Source organism: Nicrophorus vespilloides, unplaced genomic scaffold, assembly GCF_001412225.1.
Source record: "Nicrophorus vespilloides isolate i.1.1-1 unplaced genomic scaffold, Nicve_v1.0, whole genome shotgun sequence".
Classification (NCBI taxonomy): domain Eukaryota; kingdom Metazoa; phylum Arthropoda; class Insecta; order Coleoptera; family Silphidae; genus Nicrophorus; species Nicrophorus vespilloides.
Genome location: NW_017095801.1, coordinates 39491 through 60988, shown reverse-complemented (window position 1 = coordinate 60988; position 21498 = coordinate 39491). Strand labels below are relative to the sequence as shown.

General features: G+C 29.1%; 1 protein-coding gene across 5 annotated transcripts in view; it reads right to left on the bottom strand.

Annotated features, from left to right (window-relative positions):
* Positions 1-2649: 2649 nt before the first annotated feature.
* LOC108564579 (fibronectin type III domain-containing protein 4) overlaps positions 2650-21498 on the bottom strand; it is a 42756-nt gene continuing 23907 nt past the window's right edge. For 2 of the 5 annotated variants that reach the window (XM_017923678.1, XM_017923682.1), the window contains exons 6-8: positions 16136-16177; positions 14797-14874; positions 2650-3781 (exon numbers count right to left, since the gene is read on the bottom strand). In XM_017923678.1, coding sequence (XP_017779167.1) covers positions 3509-3781; positions 14797-14874; positions 16136-16177 — 393 coding nt within the window. In that variant the 3' untranslated portion in view covers positions 2650-3508. Of the gene's footprint in view, positions 3782-12736; positions 12882-14796; positions 14875-16135; positions 16178-21498 lie in introns of all 5 variants that reach the window. The other 3 variants (XM_017923705.1, XM_017923691.1, XM_017923699.1) reach the window with 3 other exon arrangements.

Here is a 21498-nt window from a genome sequence, read left to right as displayed (position 1 = left end):
AAACAGAAGACTGACACCTTTTGAATGGATGCGCTGAAAACGTTGTATCATTGATATTTCGATTTCGAACTTCTCTGAAAATTTGTGAAATTATTGCAAAATTAACCTGAGATTTTATTACAATCGCAGTATGATAACTATTTTACAATTTATTGTATTATCATGTAAAGGCAAGCGTTAACACAGCTCGTTATATAATAAATGTTTAGGTAATAACTTTTCTCTTACTCTACTATACGGTGGCAATCGCAAGGCCGACAACCGAAATCCCGTCTATCGAAATCTCGATGTTCGAAATCCCGACAATCTAAAACTTAATAAGATTATTAATTGTTGTTATTTATTGTTAATAACATAAACTAATTTTATTATAGAATATTTCTTATTCTTAAATTTTATAATGAATAAGTCAACGAAAAAAAAAATACAATAATAATTAATATTATTTATTGTAATTAAGAATATATAACAACAATTAATAATCGGGCAAAAAAGTCATCGACCTAGGTCTTAAAAATATTTTTTTCAGTATCCGTCGTACCTATTAACATATAGTACAATAATTTAAAAATGTCATTGTAGAAATTATAATAATAAAAGATACTGTCGGGATTTCGAACGTCGGGCTTTCAATAGACAGTCTTTCGGTTGTCGGGCTTGCGATATAGACCCCTACTATACTATTATAGGCAACCAAATATTCTCATTGCTTGTTTTTGGTTGCAGAGACTAATACACTCGTTGCTTATTTTTAGTTGTAGATGCAATAGCCAAATATAATATGGGTTTGACTCTGTTTCGTTTTATTTTTCGATATTATTAATTTATATCATAACACATACAATGCCTACTACATGCAGTTGCCTACTAAATGCTGCTAAAAGTGTCAAAATTGAAAGACAAGAAATAACAAGAATCTTAAACTGGAAAGTGCGACCTTTCGAATGAGCGCGTTGAAAAAGTTCTAGAATCGATATTTCGATTTTGAAAGGTCCTAAAAATTACCGAAATTTTGTTAAAATCACAAATTGGTAGAAATTTTCTAAATAAAGCACTTTTTCGCATCTTATTCTTGCATTAGAAAGTATGCATTGCTTAACTCGCTATATAATCAATGTAATGTTGTAACAAGTTTTCATATTTTTCGTGTTTTTTATTTAATTACTCAAAAGTTATGGAACTTTTTTTACATTTTATTATTGAGTAGGAAGGGCGTCACACTTACAGAATGTATAATGTAAGAAAAGTTAGATAATTTTCATTACGAAACAACAATTTTCGATGTTTCCAGTTTATCATAAATTGCTAATCACACATGTAATAATTAGCTAATCGAATACTCAAATTAATGCAGAAAATCTCACCGATCTTACTAGCAGATGTATGCTGAAATCCGAGCATTTGCTACATGCAAACTTAAAGTTGTCGATGATGAAAATTAATATCTGCTCTTTTTCATTAATTTCAGAATAAACACTCAGGATATTTACATAATACAATGAGACTCATAAACTGGAAACCGTCACTTTTCGAATGAGTCTGCTGAAAAGATTCTAGCGTTGATATTTCGATTTTGAAAAGTCCTGAAAATTACCGAAAATTTGTTCTAATAATTTAACTATCGTAGGCAACCAAATATATACCTCTAGTATGTTTGATTGCAGAAATATCTTTAATGAGAAACAATTTTTCTCTATCGTTACATTTTCTTATATAACTCAACAACCACAACTACACAAATTAATGCTGAAAATCTCACTTTTCAAACAAGCCCAATCATTATTGCATAGCAGCATAAGTAAGATCTGTGAAATTAATACAAATCTGTTCTTGAAGTCAAACTGTAACTGTAAATTTGCTTCTCGAGAAATATTAGAACTCTTTTATTAACGATTGTTATATAATTTGGAGCTGAATGTAATGCATAATACAATTACGCAACATTTCTTGACTTGTTATTATGCAATAATTAAATAAATTAGGTCCATACATTGGGGTGTATCTTATCGTCTAATGGTTCGAAAAGTAAGGTAACTTGCATAAGGTTAGATGGGTTTAATGATAAAAGAAATATAGTCATAGTCATTAGAGTTTATTGCAATACACAAAGAAATACGTGATAATGTTTCATATCATATCTTATATATATACAGCAAATTTACAAGTTTACGATAGGATATGGCTAGAGATAAATGAATTAATTTCATGTATGAGTCGTAGAAGGCATTATTAGAATCACAGTAACATTAAAACACAAGCTCTCAGTTTACCCTTCGTATCTTAAAAATCGTCGTTCCGTCCCTCAACCTAAAGTGTTAGAATATTAGAGAAAGAATCACAAGAGGAGCTCCAATTAAGATTTCTTTCATACAATATTTTTCATTTCTATATTGAAAAAAAGAAACTCCTCTGTTGATTCATTTCAACGTCTTCTAAATTGATATATCATAACAAATCCGCATTTTTTTCTCTTTTGTATAATTGGACCCAATAATTTGGTGTGTTCTTATCTTCCTCGAAATGAATACGAAAACAAAAAAATCCATCTACTTCATTGCCTTCGAAATGTCTAAAAATTATGATTACTAAAGATGCTCTAAATGTTTTCCAAGACAATTTTGATTAGCTTGTTACTTTCAAATACTTTGCTTTTTTTTTTTGATAAATTTTAGTGATAGATTTTAGCCAACGTGTTTTGCCTTTCGTCTCAATTTCTTTCTTGAGCAAAGTGATACAAAGTTGTATATTACTTGTTTTTAGTAAGTTTAGTTAGTTAAGTTAGTTAATACATGCACAGTGATTTATGATTAAATAAAAATATTACAGTAGATACATGTAGTCTTAAAATTATGTAGTATAGAGTAAATATTATTGATATATGTTTTTTTTTTCTTCTCGCAGATACATGTTGGACCATAAATACATTTTAACCGAACTAAAAGGAGTTTACAATTTAATTTCTCGTTACATAATTGACTAAACGATATCGTTCTGATTCGTGGTAAATGTTGCCTAAAATCCTAATCAAAATTATCATACAACGCTAAAGTACATTATACATATAAGATTTTTTTTGTTTAGATCTTAAGGTAATTAAAGCTATATTACAAATTATTTTTGGTTAGAATCTCCAGTCGTTTTCTGGTTAATCAACAATCTCATTTCGTGATTGATTTTATTATTATTATAATAAGTAATTTGCGAAGAAGTTTATATTGGATGTTTACCCAAGAAAGTATGCAACTGAAAGAGTAATGCTCAAAATTGTTCTTGTTTTTTTTTGTATTGGCACAAAGTCACTTATACTAAACAGAAGATGTAGTAGAAAACTAAGCACTGAAAATCAAGATGTTTACATATCTATACGTATATATGAAATGGTCGAGATTTAGGGATAAAAGTTATTTTTTTTTGCTAGACAAAGAGTTCGTGTGGTCCCTTTCCATTAGAAATTGTGCACGGAATATGTAAAGTGAATTGACTTTATATTAATATGTTGTTGTTTTTTTTACAAATCACTTCGGATGAATTGATCCGTTTCGGCCATATCCTCTTCGTCCTCCGGTGGACTCGGCCCTGATATGGAAAGCATCGGTAGTCCGAAATGCTTGTTATCCTCCAAAGAGATGTTGTCCACGCTCCGCGCTTTCCTGCACAATTTTGATTGGGATCCATGACGACGCAAGAACTCTTTGGAGTCGAAGCCCGGACCGCTGTACGACGTGAAGATTGCCGAGTTCAGTCTAGGCCTCGATCGTCGTGTCGTCGATGGAGTGTGGATCTTTACAAACAAATTACAAAATTAGATACAACATAATTTTGTTAACGTTCGTTAAGTGTTCGTGTTAATTAAATCGTTATTGGATTTAGTGAACAAAGAAGAGATAGATATAGAGAGCAGAAAACACACACCACAGACGCTTTTCATAGTGTAAGAAGCTGTAAATACCACAGGTGGGACAAGACACAAGTGAAAACACACTAGTTAAGCATAGACAACACTGTTTATCGTTAGTTTTACTCAGTTCAGGGTTCTTACCTCTAAGGTTTAAACTACATTTTTTCTTATCTGTTGGTATATTAGCAAACAAACGTCATTTAAATGGCTAGCAGGATTTTGCATCCAAACTAGCGTACTAAATTGGGTCTATCTATATAAGGGATTTGTCAAGTATGTACACGCTCATCACTAAAACTACTCGGGTCTTCTATTTCGGCAAGAGAGAAATATGTTCAGGGGCGGACCATTCACTTTTGGGGTCCAGGGCTAACACTGTTTGGGGCACTCGACTAACATTATTTGGGGGACCTCAACTAATACTGGTTAGGGCCCTTATGTTATTTATTATTTGGGGGCGTTTAGAAGGAAATATTTGGGGCCCATGTACTGTTCGAGCACCCTTAACTAAGACTGTTTGAGGGCTTTCGACTAACATCGTTTGGGGGCCCTCGACCTGTTGGTTCTATCCAATTTATCCAAAATTTGTCTTAGTTGTTTTTATTTTATTTTTTTGTCTGTGGTGAGGGCCCTTTGATTGAACGGGTCTCCGAGCTACTGTCCAAATAGACCATGACTAAATCCGCTCCTGAACATGTTAAATTTACATTGGAGAATGGCAGTATCATGATGATGATAAAGTCAACTAACAGATGAAGAGGCTATATACCTTAATAGCTTTGTCGGATCATAAGATAGAGTGGTATGTTGTTCTTTTATCTTTTTTTTTATTAGCCTCTTCCAGTCAAGGGCCTTCTGTGCGAGTCGGAAACGGGGAAAACATTTAATGTCAAAGATTACATTCGCTTCTCCTCTGTGATCCTGCTAATTATAATGAATGCTTTCAAGTTAATTACGTTCGCACAGCAATGTTTCATTCATCTTAATCATCCAAACGCGGTCAATGAAAGAAGAAGAAAAAGAAAACATATTATATTTACCTTTAATTACGACTTCCCATATAATAATACAGCAATACCTCGCATAGTGCATGCATGTAATTGGTTACGACAATATTCCGTACTGTTTGAAACCGGCTTAATCAAGTCTCAAAAACGATTAATTATGTGTACTAATTGTTTAGTATTTATATATATTTTGATCAATATGTCTCAATATTTTCAAACCATACTATAGTGAATCCGCACAATACGAGGCATTGATGTGTACATTTAATACCGATATTTCAAAATATTAGTTAAACTTGTAGCAATGGTTTGTCGTTTATTCTCAAACAATTATTTAGGAACATTTAAAATAAAAATAAAAAACCGGTATTGAAATTTAGAAAAACCGGTTTAAGAAAATTGAATTTATTTGTGAACAAAAATATATTTATTTCCTTAAAAATGTTGATATTTTGACTTGAATTGCATGTAAAAATTTAAATATTAGTTTGTTCGGATTTGTATCCACATTTTCAATTAGTACAAGACAAATTAATATATGAAAATTTATTGAGAAAACCATAAAATATCAAAATATACGAAATTAACCGGATTATAATTTTGATTTAAATTTGGTTTTGTATAGAGTATATTTTTATTAGTTTGTATTTAGATTTGTTTAAAAAATAAACATTATTTGTTTAAAATTTTTAATTAAACATTTAATTTGGTCCAAAATAATTTTGTGTATTTCTGCATAAAAACTGTTTTTTTTTTCTCAAATTATATAAATTATTAATATTTTCAAAAGTCTATTTTTTGTGGGTGTATAAAATAGAAGCGATGGCACGAAACAAAATAATAGTTTCATCAATGCGGATGGAGGAAGAATGAAAATCGTTACATAATTCAAAATAATGACTGTCGAAACACAATAGACTTGTGTTATTGTGGTTAACGTTGAAAATAGTCAATTTACGTGTGCGTATTTGTTGAAAGGTTCCGATAAATATTCAGTAAATTTGACAAAAGCACGCAGGATGGAAACCACACGGAAACAAACATGTTTTTTTCCATATTTATTTACTTTTTGTTGTTGTAGCTTCGCTGCTGCCTTCATTCAATGCTCGTCTATAGAGCCGAAGAGCATAAATAATGCACTTGGTAAATAATTATATGGATTTTCGGTGCAGCCAATGGCGGAAAATCAATTAAAAGGGAGAACTACAGGGCGTATGATGTGCCATGCCATCAGCTAGAGCACAGGCCGTTATTCAAATTGATGCAGACTGCGGAACGGATTGGGAGCAGCTCGTAATTGGAAAAGATGGAAATAGAATTACGTAGAAAAAAAAAACGGTTAACGCCTTGTTCTTTATTAGCTATTATGTACTTATTTAGCTTTTGTTTTCAAGTTTTCAGCAATAAAAATTAAATTTTATTACTGTATACTAAATTATTTGATTATAAACTACTATTTTTTAGTTAAAGTTAAAATTTGGACAACACATTTTGAAAATATTTTATCATCAATTTGTGGAAGTACTTTTTATCCTTTAAAAATAAAATAACTTATAGAAAATTTAACAAATTTTTGTTTCATATATCTACTAATTTTTTTGTTTATAAACAACTATTTGTTATTATCAGTTAAAATTCTTATTTAGACAATAAATTTTGAAAATATTTTAACATTTAACAATTTGTGAAATCATAAATATTAATTTACAATCTGCCAAAATGTAAATTATTACATAACTTTTCAATATGTTAAGTTTTCAGGAATCTGCTGAATCTATATGTAGTATTGTCATTAAATAATAATTATGAATTATTTAAATTTACTTTGAAAGTATATCATTATGAATCTGATAATTATTGAATACTTTCATGATAAAAAAATCTCATAAAATTATAAAAAAATATCAATGGCTAAAATGTATAATAAATTCTTATTTCTCCTTCATTATTTTACTCTTTTTATCAAAAGTCTATAAAATGAGACAAAGCAAGTGTTTCTTGCTCTTAATTTTTCTTGAAATTTAGGGAAATGCTTATATAAATTACAATTAAAATATAATGAATGAATGTTGGAAGTAATGCAGTGTACATTTGAGAAATTATTGTATTTATAGTTCTGAAGTATTCATAAATTTGAGTATGGTTTATTTATGTAAATTGTTACAAAATATATCTAAAACAGTGGAATGGTATTAATAAACATACTAATTAATGTATATTCGAAATTATCTGTCTATTGATGTGATAATATGAAGCGGTTGATTGATCTACTTGTAAATTTGTTATTGACGAAAATTGAGTGCAATTCGATACGGATTAATTAGTCTACATTAATCATAGCGAAATTCTGATATTTGCAACTCGACGCTATCAAAGACCTAACTAACATTCGCATTGATGTGAATGTATATTACATTAACGAATGACACACACACAAATAAAAAAAACTATATGCACTTTATTCTTCCTCAATTTCCGCTCAATAGCGTCCAATACATAATGGAATAGTTTGGGGAGTTGGATTGCTCACGCCTCGATACCTTTGATACGTGAACAAACATGAACCCATTTTTATTTATTATTGATCCTTTGAAAGTATCTGAACAGGATATGAAATTTTATACAATTGTTAAATTTGTTTGTAGTTTTGAATTTCATATAATTGTTGCTTTATTGATCTTTTATGTATTAACATTGAAAATAAAATACTTGTATTTTTTAATTGAATTTACAAGTAACTTTTTTGATTCATTAAAATTGTAGAATTAGGAGTAACTATTTGAAATTTTATAGAAAATATTTGAAACTAAGACTGGTCACATTTTCTAAAACAATTTTCTTGTAGTTTTAAATTCAATAGAATTGTTGCTATAATTGTATTATGCAATAAATTTGTAGAATAATTTGAAATTTTATAGAAAAGATATGAAATTATGTCTTTTTTTTTGTTACATATGATTGTATTTATATGTAGTTTTCAAATTAACTTAATTGTTACTCTATTTATATTTTTAAGACATTAACATTTGTAGAATTAATACAATTATTTCAAATTTTATAGTAAATATATGAAATTATATTCACTTGTTTATTTGTATAAAATCATTTAATTATGTTGTAGATTTCAATTGAATTTAATTGTTGCTCTATTGATGTGTTTAATATATTAAAATTGTAGAATTAAGATAAATATCTGTAATTTAATAAATGTATGAAATGTATAAAATTACATATATTTCACGTTTTTATTTCTATAAAATTCATTGATTTTGTTGACACAAAATTTTATAAAAAAGATATGAAATTAAATAATTTTACATAAGTTTACAAATGAATTTAATAGTTAAAGCAATACTTTTAATACATTAAAATTGTGAAATTACGGCAAATATTTGAAATTAAAATAGAAAACACAGTTTTTAGTCAAATTGTTTTTTTTTCGGGTTGCCAACACTTTACTGCACAAATGGCGGCAAATTCAAATCTTGCGTTAATTTTGGGACACCCTTTATATTAAATTAATTAATGTTAACATGTTTATACATTCATTTAAGATCAATTTAGTTATTGATCTAATGATTTTTCATGTATGAAATCAATTATTTGAAAATTCATAGAAAATATATGAATTGTTGCAGTATTTATGTTTCCAATATATTATAATTTGTAGAATTGAGATAAGTATTTGAAATTTGATAGAAATGAATGAGAAAAGTTTCACATTTTCTATTGATTCATTGATTTTGTTTAGTTTTTGTAGTAGTCTATTGATTGGCTGAATTTAGACAACTATTTGAAATTTTATAGCATATGAAAATAAATAAAATTCATTTTTTTTATACAATTGATTCATTTTTTTAGTAGTTTCCAATTGCAATTACTAATGTATTATTTATTAATATATTGATTGATCAATTAACGTATAGTTAATAATACATATTCGTATATCGAACAAATAAATTACTTTAAGGAGCTAATGCTTCTTAATTAAATATTCGGTTAACGAACAATTCGAGCACCCAACATCGTTTTTGAAAGTATTATATTTGTCAACCGATCACAGTACATTAAATTAATAGAGTTAAAGTTTTTAACATTTCCTAGAATTGATAAAATCGATCAATTCATTAAAGCTTTCATTAAAAATAATTGTTGTTGTATAGATGTTTCTGTGCATTGAAATGGTAGGGTGGAGGAAAACTGGTTTAAATACAAACGCAACTCCCATTAATTAGCACGGATTTGCGCAGGGTTTGAGGTTTCGTTGGAAACAAGAGAGCAGAACGTCAGTATCTCCAATTATGTAACAACGAACGCGGTTTTCGTTTATTATTCCCTTGATGGAAACCGCACCATTGCCCCGAATCGAAACCGCAGAACAGCGGTCAAATGTTTGAGAATTCTAATTTAATCATCATATGTTAACATAATCAAATGATAAAAACAACAACAACAACGTTTTTGTTTTGCTCATTCAAAATTTAGTTTGTATAGAAATTTTTCGTACTATTCGAAGCCGCGCAATACGAAGTATGGCTGTACTTACAAAAAGAAGAAAAAAACAACTGGATTTAAAACATATTTAGATACGGGTTAATCTCCATTTTCAAAGGATTAAATTAAGTTTCGCTTTAATTTCAGTTGCATGAATTACATTGACGTTATTCATACAAGGTTCGAAATCGATTTTAGCTGAATTACAAAGCAGTAAAATACTTTTCGGTACGGTGAAAAAAAATTTAAAAGAAATTTGGACTTTAAATAATCTCATTTCAAAGCGTTTGCATTTGATTAAAATAAGCATGTCCAAAAAAGTCCGGATTTCATGCTGTTCATGATACGTGTATTCCTCTTTTTTTCATCCGTTTTCATGAATCATAATAACGTTATGCAAATCATTCTTGTTTTTACGGCGATAATTAAACGAGAAACACAAAAGTGACCTAATTACTGTAATTACAAGGACGAATATAATATTTTATCCTTAAAAAAGTTATTTGCGTTTAAAATAAAATAGTTTGTATAATGCTTCAAAAATAAAACATTAACCCATTACTCACCTTTGTCTTTAAATAATTTATATAATATATACATATGTACAAACAAATACGCAGCAAATATTGTATAAAGCCATCTAATGTGAGTTTTTATTGAAAAAAAAATGTATGAGAAAACGATGAAATCCAAACAAATTCAAATATACAGATGATGATCAAACATACACACACAAAAGAGAAGACGTGATCTGTTGTAGAAAAGGGGTGAAAGTACTATTTAAACGAAAATAAAAGTAAAACAATAAATATATAGAAAATAAAAAAAAAAACAAAAATTATCCAGGATCCACTTGAAAAATAGTGTTAATGTGATTCTAAGAGGGAAGGCATCAAGTAAATACTTCAATCCCAACTACAGAGAGTGCTGCCAGCTTCGGAAAACTTCTTTTCTGATTGTTCATTACTGTCTAGGAGATGTAACAGGTTCCAATAACACAAAAAAGAACAATAAACAAAAGTAATTGTAATAATAATAAACAAAGAAAAAAACGCAGCATTTCAAATACAAGAAGCAGAATGATAACGGTTGTAGAATAAAAAGCGTACAAAGGGATGTAGAACGAGATAGAACAAGTACTTTTTATAACGATTACACGATTACACGAGTGGTTACTTCATTATGTAAGAATTTCTTTGAGAAACAGTAATCTTTGAAAAATTGTTACAAACAAATATTTTTTTTAACTAAGTTTACTAAAAAATAATATTTTTATTTAATTGTAGTATTAAAAACAAAAACAAATACCTCGTATAATGCGGTTTCGATCAGCACGGATTCACTATAATTTGATTTTTTTCGATACAAACTAAATTTTAATTGAGTAAAATAAAAATAAATTCTAAAAAAACAATAAATTATTTCTTTTATATACAAATAATGATCGTTTTTTTTTGTTCCTGTATTTACTTTTAGTTCCTCGATTAATCCGGTTTTTAAATATTCCGGTACTATACAAGGTATTGCTGTGTTTATAGAAAATCTATTGATTTATCTTAATGTAATATACATTTTAAACTTAATGTAATTCTTGTACAATCTATTGAAATTTGTTGATTACTTTGATAAATGAAGTTATTTTTTGTATGACAAATATTTCATAAATACAACAAAAAAAAATACTACAACATTGTACATACATGTTCCGAAATATTGTTTTCGAGCATTTCTCGTTTCGTCACATTTCTCTATTACAAGTCTGGTTGTGTTTTTCGTTTTTGTACTTTCATTAACGGTCGAATGTAAATGCAAATATCACATCGCAAAACACATGCATTTTTTTTTCACGAAACTGCGTGTTATTCAATTGCAACTTTGAATAGCAAAATATGCGATCAAAAACATTACATTGACTTTTTTGGTTACATCACAATTTTTTTTGAATAATTCATCAATTCTGATATAAGAGTTTTTGTAAAATATATCTTGTAACAATATTTCAGGAATTTATTGCAAAACGGAAACAACTTTAATGTCTATAAAATGTAAAACACTCGCATATTTCAATATGATGTACGATTTTTTTAATATTACATTACAATTATGTTATGTAATTAATATTTTCTAGTTTTTGTAGAGTAATCATTGAAAGTCTGTAATTAATTTTGCAAAGCGATATTTTCATTCATTATTATTGTAATATTTGTAGAAAATTATATACTTTTTTTCTATGATATTTAATTAAATCTTTCAATACCAAAAAAAAAAGAGTTAAAAATAGATTTTTCAACATGATTACTTAACTATCAAAACAGTTATGAAAAGTATTTAATTGTTATTAAAATGTCTAGAAATGTAAAAAAAAGATAATTTTGAATAGTAATGTTACTATTCTTTTAGAAAATTGAATATTTAGAGTTTACAAAAAGTTCATGCATTCAAAGCGTTTACTTCATTTTACAAAGATTTGTACATTCTTATTTTTTGTCTAACTGCAAGTTCTTATATAAAAAATTTAATGTCTTCAAAATGAATGTTCTTGATTTTAATATTTACAAAAACTGTTCATTAAAAACGTTTACTCATTTACGATTTATGAAACGTTCCTTGCGAATCTGCAAGTTATTGAATTAAAAAAATGCGAAGTCAAGAAAATGTAAAACAAAATCATAATTTTGCTTCTTTAGTTTTACTATTTTATTATAAAATTGAATATTCCTGCTTTTAGAGTTCACATAAGTATTTATCCCAAGCGTACCTAATTTTTGCTAACTTCAAGTTATTTCAATGTCTACAAATGTAAAAAAGAATAATAATTTTGCATTGAAATTTTACTATTCTATTAGAAAATTCCTAATTTGAAAGTTTATAGAAAGTGTTCATTCAATGTATTTACTTAACTTTAAAAAGTATTATGAAAAGTTCCTAATTTTTGTGAAGTGTAAAAGAAATATAAAAATTTCAAGTTTTCTTGAGATATTCAAATGGTTATTTAAAGTTAAGGGTTATTCTCATTGAGTGATTTTTATATTACTGTTCTTGTTTCATAAATGAAGGAACCACCGTTGATAGAAAAAATATGGAAGAAAGGCATGTAGAAAAGCTGACAACTGATGTGATTTTCTTTTTCAAACTTTTGCAATAAATCTCTTCGTTCGTGTACGCAAACGGGTATTGGGTGTATAATACAGTAAGTATATAATACAATAAGTATGTATAAAGAGAGAGAGAAAAGAAATAGAGACAAAAACAAAAAATAAATAAATTGATAATTTGATATTGGTAATGTAAAACAAAAGTACTGATTTGCCAAGTGTTCTGAGGCGGCGGCACTTACTATGAAGTAGGGGAGATTCGGGGATGGTAGTATGCTAGGTGCCATCTGCTCGGTGAAGCAGAGCGAATTGGCACCCGCATTCCCTTGACTCCCTCGTCCTTCTGGGGAACCGGAAACAAGCGTCCCAGATTATGCAGCATCCCTCCTAGTAACACATAACAATTATCTTACGGCACACACTTCCTCAGCGCGTTGAACTATTATTATTATTTTTTTTTTTTTCAAACGTTGGCATGCTTTTGTGGATGATGGATCGCAACGAACATTATTATTCAATTATATAATTCCTAAAGATCTGTTCAGTATTTTCTGTATGATCGTTACTCAAATAAACCCCCAAAATACAACAACAAACAAACACAACAAAATTATAAATAAAAGAATAAAAACGCACCACTTCAACAAAAAAAAACTTATTTGTAAATACTACCAACAAATCAAAAAATAAATAACAAAAAAAAAATACTGCACCTCATCGAATGTAAAGAATGAAGAGATGAAGATTCGATTATGTCAAGAACTCTTGAATTAAGTGAATTTACATAGAGTTCTATGTAAATCGATGAATGGCCATCAATTTAACATATTTTTTATAATAAAAATCAAAGCCAAAGTTCCAGGAAAATTATTGAAAACAATTTATTCGATAGAATTTTGATCGAAAGAAAATTTGTTCGAATGGAATTATCTTCAAAAGGAAGTTTGTTAGAATGGAATTTTCATGGAAAGAAATTTATTTGAATGAAATTTTGTTTGAAAGGAAGTTTGTTCGAATGGAATTTCGATCTAGAGAAATTTGTTCGAATGGAAGTTTGTTGAAAAAGGAATTTGATCGAAAGGAAATTTGTTCCAATGGAATTTCGATCGAGAGAAATTTGTTCGAATGAAAGTTTGTTCAAATGGGAAATTGTTTGAAAGAAAATTTGTTCGAATGGTGTTTTCTTCGAAAGGAAGTTTGTTCGAATGGAATTTCGATCAAGAGAAATTTGTTCGAATGAAAGTTTCTTCAAATGGGAAATTGTTCGAAAGGAAATTTGTTCGAATGGTGTTTTCGTCAAAAGGAAGTTTTTTCGAATGGAATTTCGATCAAGAGAAATTTGTTCGAATGAAAGTTTGTTCAAATGGGAAATTGTTCGAAAGGAAATTTGTTAGAATGGAATTTTGTTCGATAAGAAATTTGTTCGAATGGAATTTTCTTCGAAAGGAAATTTGTTCGAACGATATTTTGTTTCTTTCGTATAAATTTCTTTCGAAACAAATTGTTTTTGATCAATTTTCCGGACAAACAAAGTAAAAAAGCTCAATTTGTACGGCAGATTAGTATAAATTCCACTCAAAATCAAACGTGATTTTGCGAAAGCATTAAACAAGTAATAAACACGTCTTTGGAAACGCACATCTAATATGATTTACTTTGTACAAAGCTTTACCTAATTAGTCTTGTATTTATCAAATGAAGACATGTTTGTTACAACATTGATTAAAGCCAAGTAAATCGTCGTATGTCTACAATCAAAGTCGGAGAAAGCTGCCGGAGGGCATTTGTCAATTGACAATCGAAGCATCATAAGCGCATTATCACCGCTACACTAACAAAACAAAAAAATATAAAGCGTAGAAGCATAATAATTCCTTCATCCTCTATTGATTCCTAAAGAAATATTGTACTAAATTTGGATAGGCTGGGGAGAACGAACGGTTATTGATGATGATCATTATTGGAGACGGGCCTCAATGAAAACCTTTTCCGGTTTCCTCGTAAGTTCTTAAAGAAAGCTCAAGTAATAACCTCTCAGAAAATGAGATCCATTTATTACCATCATCAATTTAATGGATTTCCATTTGCTTCCTCAATGTTATCTTTAATGAGGTAATAACAGTAGGAAATACAAGTTAAAATAATTTACTTTGTATTGATTTGTTAAACATTTAATTGTTAATATTGAAATGTATGTTAGATTATAGAGACGATGATGCAATGGAAGTTTGTTAGATGTTATCGGAGATGCAAGGCTCTAAGATAATCTAAGAGCTTCTGCTTCTATGTGGGAAAATCTTACGTGGCTAAGAATCCGAGCTTCGTTCCGAAAGGGAAACTGTGTCGAGTTCATCCTCGGTAAATGATCTGTTCGGGGAGCCTACCTTAGCAAGTCGTAAGGCAAACAAGGTTCACAATTAGTGTCAACTAAACGAGATGTTAATGTATTTACAGCGTACTGAATTTCGAAAATGCGAAAGCTCTATGAAATCTTATTATACAATATAAACCCGGAAAACATGAAGACTGTGAGAGTATTAAGATGGGCTCGAACATTGTTTGTTCTTCGCCAAGATTTGCATTTCGTTAAAAGTCCTTGGAGAAACTTTTTAATTCTCCTATAATTAACTTTGCGTCGATGCCTTGAAAGCTAAAAGGACTGAAGAAAAGTCCATTCAGTTTTGTTTTTCTTCTAAACTTGATATTTCCTCTTCCAAAGACCATAGCGTGTCCGTATCATTATTTATACCCATGGAATTTACGTGAATTCACTTATTCATGGATTTATCCCTATTCCACGCCATCCGCTCATAAATAACCCAAAATCTGTTACTTCCTCCTATTTCCTTGAGCTTTTGATTTCTTTAAAATAATAATGAACACTTTTGCATGGTTAAATACCATCACGAAGAGGTTCTTTCAGGAATGTTACGTGACTGAAATAATATTTGTGGCGAAAATCCCCATATTTTGTAATATTTTCTCTGTAATATTTCGCGGCGTTAATAATCGTTCGTCATGCAAATCAAAAAATTTTCATGAACGTCGACGTTTATTAAAATTTATGCAACGCCAGAGTATCTTCGGTTAAAAGGAAAAGGAAGGGGATTCCCCCCACTTGGGATTCCTTCCTGCCATGAATATCAAGTCCACCTTCGTCAAAATTACATTCCGGCATTCAACTCAAAAAAGCATGAATATTTCATGTAGATATTGCAAAATTTTAATAATTTCTTTAACTCACTAATCTTCTATCTTTTATATAATTACATTATGCTAACTTCTATTATAATATTTTATTGAGAAATTTTAGAAAAAAAATAATCCCATTAATTATGTAAGAAAATAAAAAAAAAATATTAAAAAAAAACTTCTAATTGCACTCGATCGAAAGCCATGCCATCAATTATAAAATAATATGTAGAAATAAATAAAAAATAATAAGAAAAAAAATTAGTTATGAAAAATGTTAATTCCAAATTTCGTAAAAAATGAATAAAAATTAAATTAGAAATGAAAAAAATTAAAATTAAAAAAAATATATTTAGAAGCGTTAGATGAGTTAGCAATATATAAAACTTATGGTGATAATCGTTAATATTAAACGTAATTAAATTATTATTATTATGTGTAGTTCATACCTCGTAACTGGGGACATTTTTCGTTTCTAAGTTGTCCGGAATCTGAGAACAAGGAAACATTCCTGGTAACATCTTATAAGTTATCTCATTCTCTCCTAATTAAAGACTATGAAAGCGCATCGAACGGGATTCGAAGAAGAATAATGATTAGAGCACGAGAGAAAGAATAGTGTTCAAAGAACAGAAACAGTTGATGGTTTCGAGATAGAATGAAATAAGTAATAAGAAAAAAGAAAATATAAACGTGTGTTGAAAATATTTTTTTTGTGGATGATTTTTTTGGAAGAAAATACTGATTTCATCATGTGCTTATATAATTATTAAATTAATTTAGTATATAGAAATATTTTAAGTGTATTTAATAAAGTTGTCATGTAATACATACCGTTTTTTTATAATTAACTCCAAAAAAAATTTTTTATAAGGGAAATTTATAATTTTGACAAAATTGGATTTATTCTTTTTGGATTTAAAACTCGTACATTTTCTTGAAAAATTATAATATAACAATAATTTATTTGTATTGTAAATTGATGATTTCGATTATATTGATGTATTATATTCAGAAATAAATTGTTGTATGATTATTTATTTTGTATGTTTATACATTGAGTATTGGTAATTTCTAAGGTGTTTTTCCGGGTTTCCTTAATGGCCAAGTCATGAAGTATGTAGACCAGGTCTCTTGTGCCTATAGAACAGCTAACTACCTCCGATTTCCAATATCAGATAAACGGTTGGATTGTTCAATACGAAGCCCCATCCAACGCACGTACATGCATAGAGGTACAGTTACAAATACACACATTTGAATAATGACCCGAGTGTAAATAAATTACGCCGCATTGATGGCTTAATTGCATTCGCATTTCTAATTCGAGCACAATTGCGGCGTTAGTTTAGCTGATGTATGCTCGCAAATTGTGTAATCCCATAATACGCATTTCAACGCACCATAATTAAGTAGTTTATTTTATCTGTTCATTATTATTTCTTTATTAGCTGTACCATTCTGAAGTAATTGTTTTTCTTTTTAAATAATAATTGAGTATAAAAACTAACCTAATGAGAAAGGTTTAAGATTTTGGAGAGAAGCCTAGGTTGAACCACTAATGTATTTGATCTTTGACCTGTATAGTAACTAATCAGTGTTTCTGATGTTATGTTAAATCGCGTTAAATGTTTAATAAATCACGAAATGACAGCTGACACTTACACCTAATTGACATTCAGAATTAATTGATTTTTGTTTATAATAATTAGATGTAAAAAGTATAGGTGAGTGCTTAATAATTTAGAGAGTATCTTAGGTAGGACACCTAACGTAATTTAACCTTTGGTAACTAATAAAGATTATCTAAGTTAGTGATTCTCAACTTTTAGTTAGTGTTTAATGTTTAATGATTCTTGAAATGACAGCTGTCACCTAATGTCAAAGTGTCAAAAAATATGTTATAAATAATTGGGATGCAGTACAATTAAAATGTTGATTATTTAATAGGTTGCGAAATGACAGCTGTCAATAACTACAAACAAAAATGTTGGGTCGCACTGAATTTAAATGCAACTTCTATAAGAAAGCATATCAGTTAATGAGCAGTTAAAAACTTTATTGGTTTACTATAAAATTGATAGTCCTTAAGTAGAAAATAGCAAAATATGTCCTTATAAAGCTACTACTTATTTATCTACTATTTCTTATAATTGTTTTAATAATATAATTGAAAATTAGAGCTATTTTAAACTTTCTTTCAATTAATTGTAAAAGTTGCCTTGTTTGGACCACTCGCAGTTGCCTTAATTGCGCCAGTCTCATATGTTAGTTGTACTAATAAATAGTGTATTCCAATACTAAAGATAAAATATAAAAAAAATGTAAAATCATGAAATTTTAAACAATGAAAGAGATAATAATAATGACTACATTTTTGAAAAAAGTAACAATTACTTAAATTCCACTTAAAAAATTGAAATTAAGCGAGTGGTCCATTCTAGGAAACTAGTTATATTTTTCAGTAAAATATGAATATGGGGATACCTTACTATTCAATTATAAGGAAGAAAACTAAATTAAGGTAGTGTTCCAATCTAGGAATTTCACGCGTTTTTACTATTCTCATTAGCATTTTTGATAGGTGCTATCTCAACTTCTTTCCGTTTTAATACTCCAATTTTAAATAAAATATAATAAAAGATTTTTTTTTATAAATTAAAAAAATCACCAAACCTGTAGCATTCAATTTAGTATATGTTACATTCATATTGAAATGCAAATTTTATAATTTATTAGTTAAATGTTAAAACCAACGTTAATATTCTATTAAAAAAATGCATTTTGCATGCATCTAATTAATGTTAATCCAATGACAGATATTAATTCGATCTGGGATGTTTTAATTTTGTATATCAAAATATTAGATTAATTAATATATAGGTCGGGGGTCGTTGGGGGTTGCGCATTTTAAATGTGACCTGTAACAAAATTACGGATTGAATTAAAAATCTATACACGTTCAGATTGTTGCAACACAAAACTGTCTAGACATATCTGGCACACATTACCTATTCAACACCCGGACGACACAGGCAGATAAAACAGATCTACGTCACTACGAACGGGACAAACAAAAAGATTGCTCATTTTCCAGCACTAAAAACCACAACCGAGTATATACAGTTCATATCCTTTATACAATATATATACAAACATAGTATAAAACTAGGAAACGTCAGCAAACGATCGGCGAGAAAGTTACGCCAACAAATATTGTGCTCGTAACCCGGCGCATCCACCGGTCGTAACTCTTATCCTGTTTTTTTTTTTAATTTCTCTCTCCAAACTTTTTTTTTATTCCCACCTCCATCCGTTCCACGTAAGCAGCTTAAAATAATTCATGACTATTTTAATGCGCAAAGATTTATCGAGAATTTAATTTCGTTTTATTGCGTCGAGGAGATTTATAGTGTCGACCGAAATATTTGTTGGACATAAACCGCGGATCGTCAAAGTTCTTTTATTTTTATTTTTTTTTATGAATTCCTCCCAAAAGTATAAAACGCATACTACAAAAAATAATAATACATTGGATTCAAAACTGGAGGACACTAATCAAACGTGTAAAATTCTACTTATATTTAATCAAAACAACAACAAACAAACCATATTTTTATCTACGTGTCTATTAATTTCGAGACAATCCTCAAACGAAACCATTTCAAGGATTATTGGTTTTTTAACACTAAACCTACCATGCGCGGTCAAATGAGAGTTTTATAAATTACCTGTATACAACGTTACTGTAAAATCCTGTAATTTGTAAAAAAAAATGCGCTGAAAACGCATAAAATGCACGTTTCTATAGAAAAGAAAATATTTTGTTAACTATCCTAAAATCTCATTTCATCTTATGACCATTGGTAGGAATTGGTATACATGAAATGTCTGTAGTTTAATTGAAAGTGTGTTACTTAATTTTGTTTCTAATAAATTTGACTGCGAAGATCCAATTAGTTTCGCATCGAGTGCTCAAAAATAAGTGAACGGAAATTTCGCAGTTGTTGACCTAAATTAAATTAGATTTCGCTTGAAAATAATTGATGCAGTGCAAATCGATAGGGCCTCGAGTGCGAGAAATACTCGAGATGACAAGAATGGAGCGTAATTCTGTTTCTAGTCGGAAAAAAGTAATTGTATAAAAAAGAGTAGTGGAACGCGTCAAAGGGAAATGAAATCAAAGGAAAGTGAAACGCTTTTAATTGCGTTTCATATTACTTTTTCGGTAATTAAATTTGTAATAAAAAAAAGTATATGAATTTTGTGAATAATTCTTGAAATGGTTCCGATGTGTAAGATTGCTTTACAAACGAGATTGTTGCACTCTAATTTGATTTTTTTTTGAGGGGGTCGGGAAATCTCTTTAATTTAAAGTTATGGTGTCACCTTTATGTTGCCGGTCCGAACCTTCTTAACTGGTTCGGAAGACTGCCGTAGGATACGGCATCTCCTGTATCAGCCGGGCTCAACGTCTGCCATGTAGGTCATCTCCACGGTTTCGCACTTACAGAGCTTCTTTGTTGGACGAGAAAGAAGGCTCAGACGATCTCGTCTCTCGCACTGCGCACACAACATCATCAGCAAACATTACGTAACGATCATCATCGACGATCTTTCATTTTTTTCCACCAAGTTTCGCATTGACTTTCTTCGCGTTTTCCATTTCGAAGTCAATTTTCTTTTGGGTAATTTAGTTTCAACGCGAACGGATAAGGATTCGCCAGAACTCATTAGTGGTTATTTCCAATGAGAAAAAAAAATAACAAAATTGCCAATTTCCATCGCTCAATCTAAAGACCGGAATAAGTTCTAAGTGTAATAATTAAAAAACAACTTCCACGTCTACATTTTAAAATTATAATTAATATTTTGCTCAGAAATAGTTGGGACATTATAAACATTATATTAACCTGATATTACAACCAACACTTCGCTTAGTGGTGGTAATGGTTTCCGGACTGTCTGAATGTCTTGACTTGAATATATGAAAAAACTTCATTAAAATATAGTTTCTTTGGAAATATTGAAACCGGACTATAGTGAATCCGGACTGATCGAAGCGAGATATTTCAGCATATATCACGCTAGATTATACTGTATTAGAGATTACCTTAGGTTAAGAAAAAAAAGCTGAACACTTTAATTTGTCCCAAACATATTAAAGTGTTCAGTATTAGTTATAAAAGATACTACTAATATTGATTTATACAGATACTTCTCGTTTTGGGACGTGATAAGATAAATTATTAAGAAATAATTTGGTATTATAGAGGTTAAAAGTTACCATAATACTATTAGATAATTGTTATTATAGGTAGTTGATTCATACAACTTAGTAAAAATTGAAATTATTCAGAACTAGTTTTCACCACCCTTTTAATTATTTGTTAAGGTTAGGTTTTACTATATTGAAGGTTAACTTGAGTTAAAAATTAGTTCGTGTCAATTCAAAATTTTCAATACTGGGCGATTACATATAAAACGAGTACTGATTAATACACGTTGTACACGTTTGATGCATTAACATTTTAAGTTGTTCATAACTCGTTTGGTGAAATTTTTCAAAATGTTTCTAATTACTCGTTAAGTTTGGATCAAAATATATTGCGAAACTGCTATGTATAAGTATGTTATGACATATTTTGGTAAGTTGATAATATATACATCGATTGATTCATACAGGTAGCACACGTTTCGGAATATACTAACGTCTTAAGTTGTTCATAACTAGTTTTGGGAAATCATTAACCGTCCTTCTCGTTAAAGTTGGATTACAATATATTGCGAAACTGTTGTGTATAATTATGTT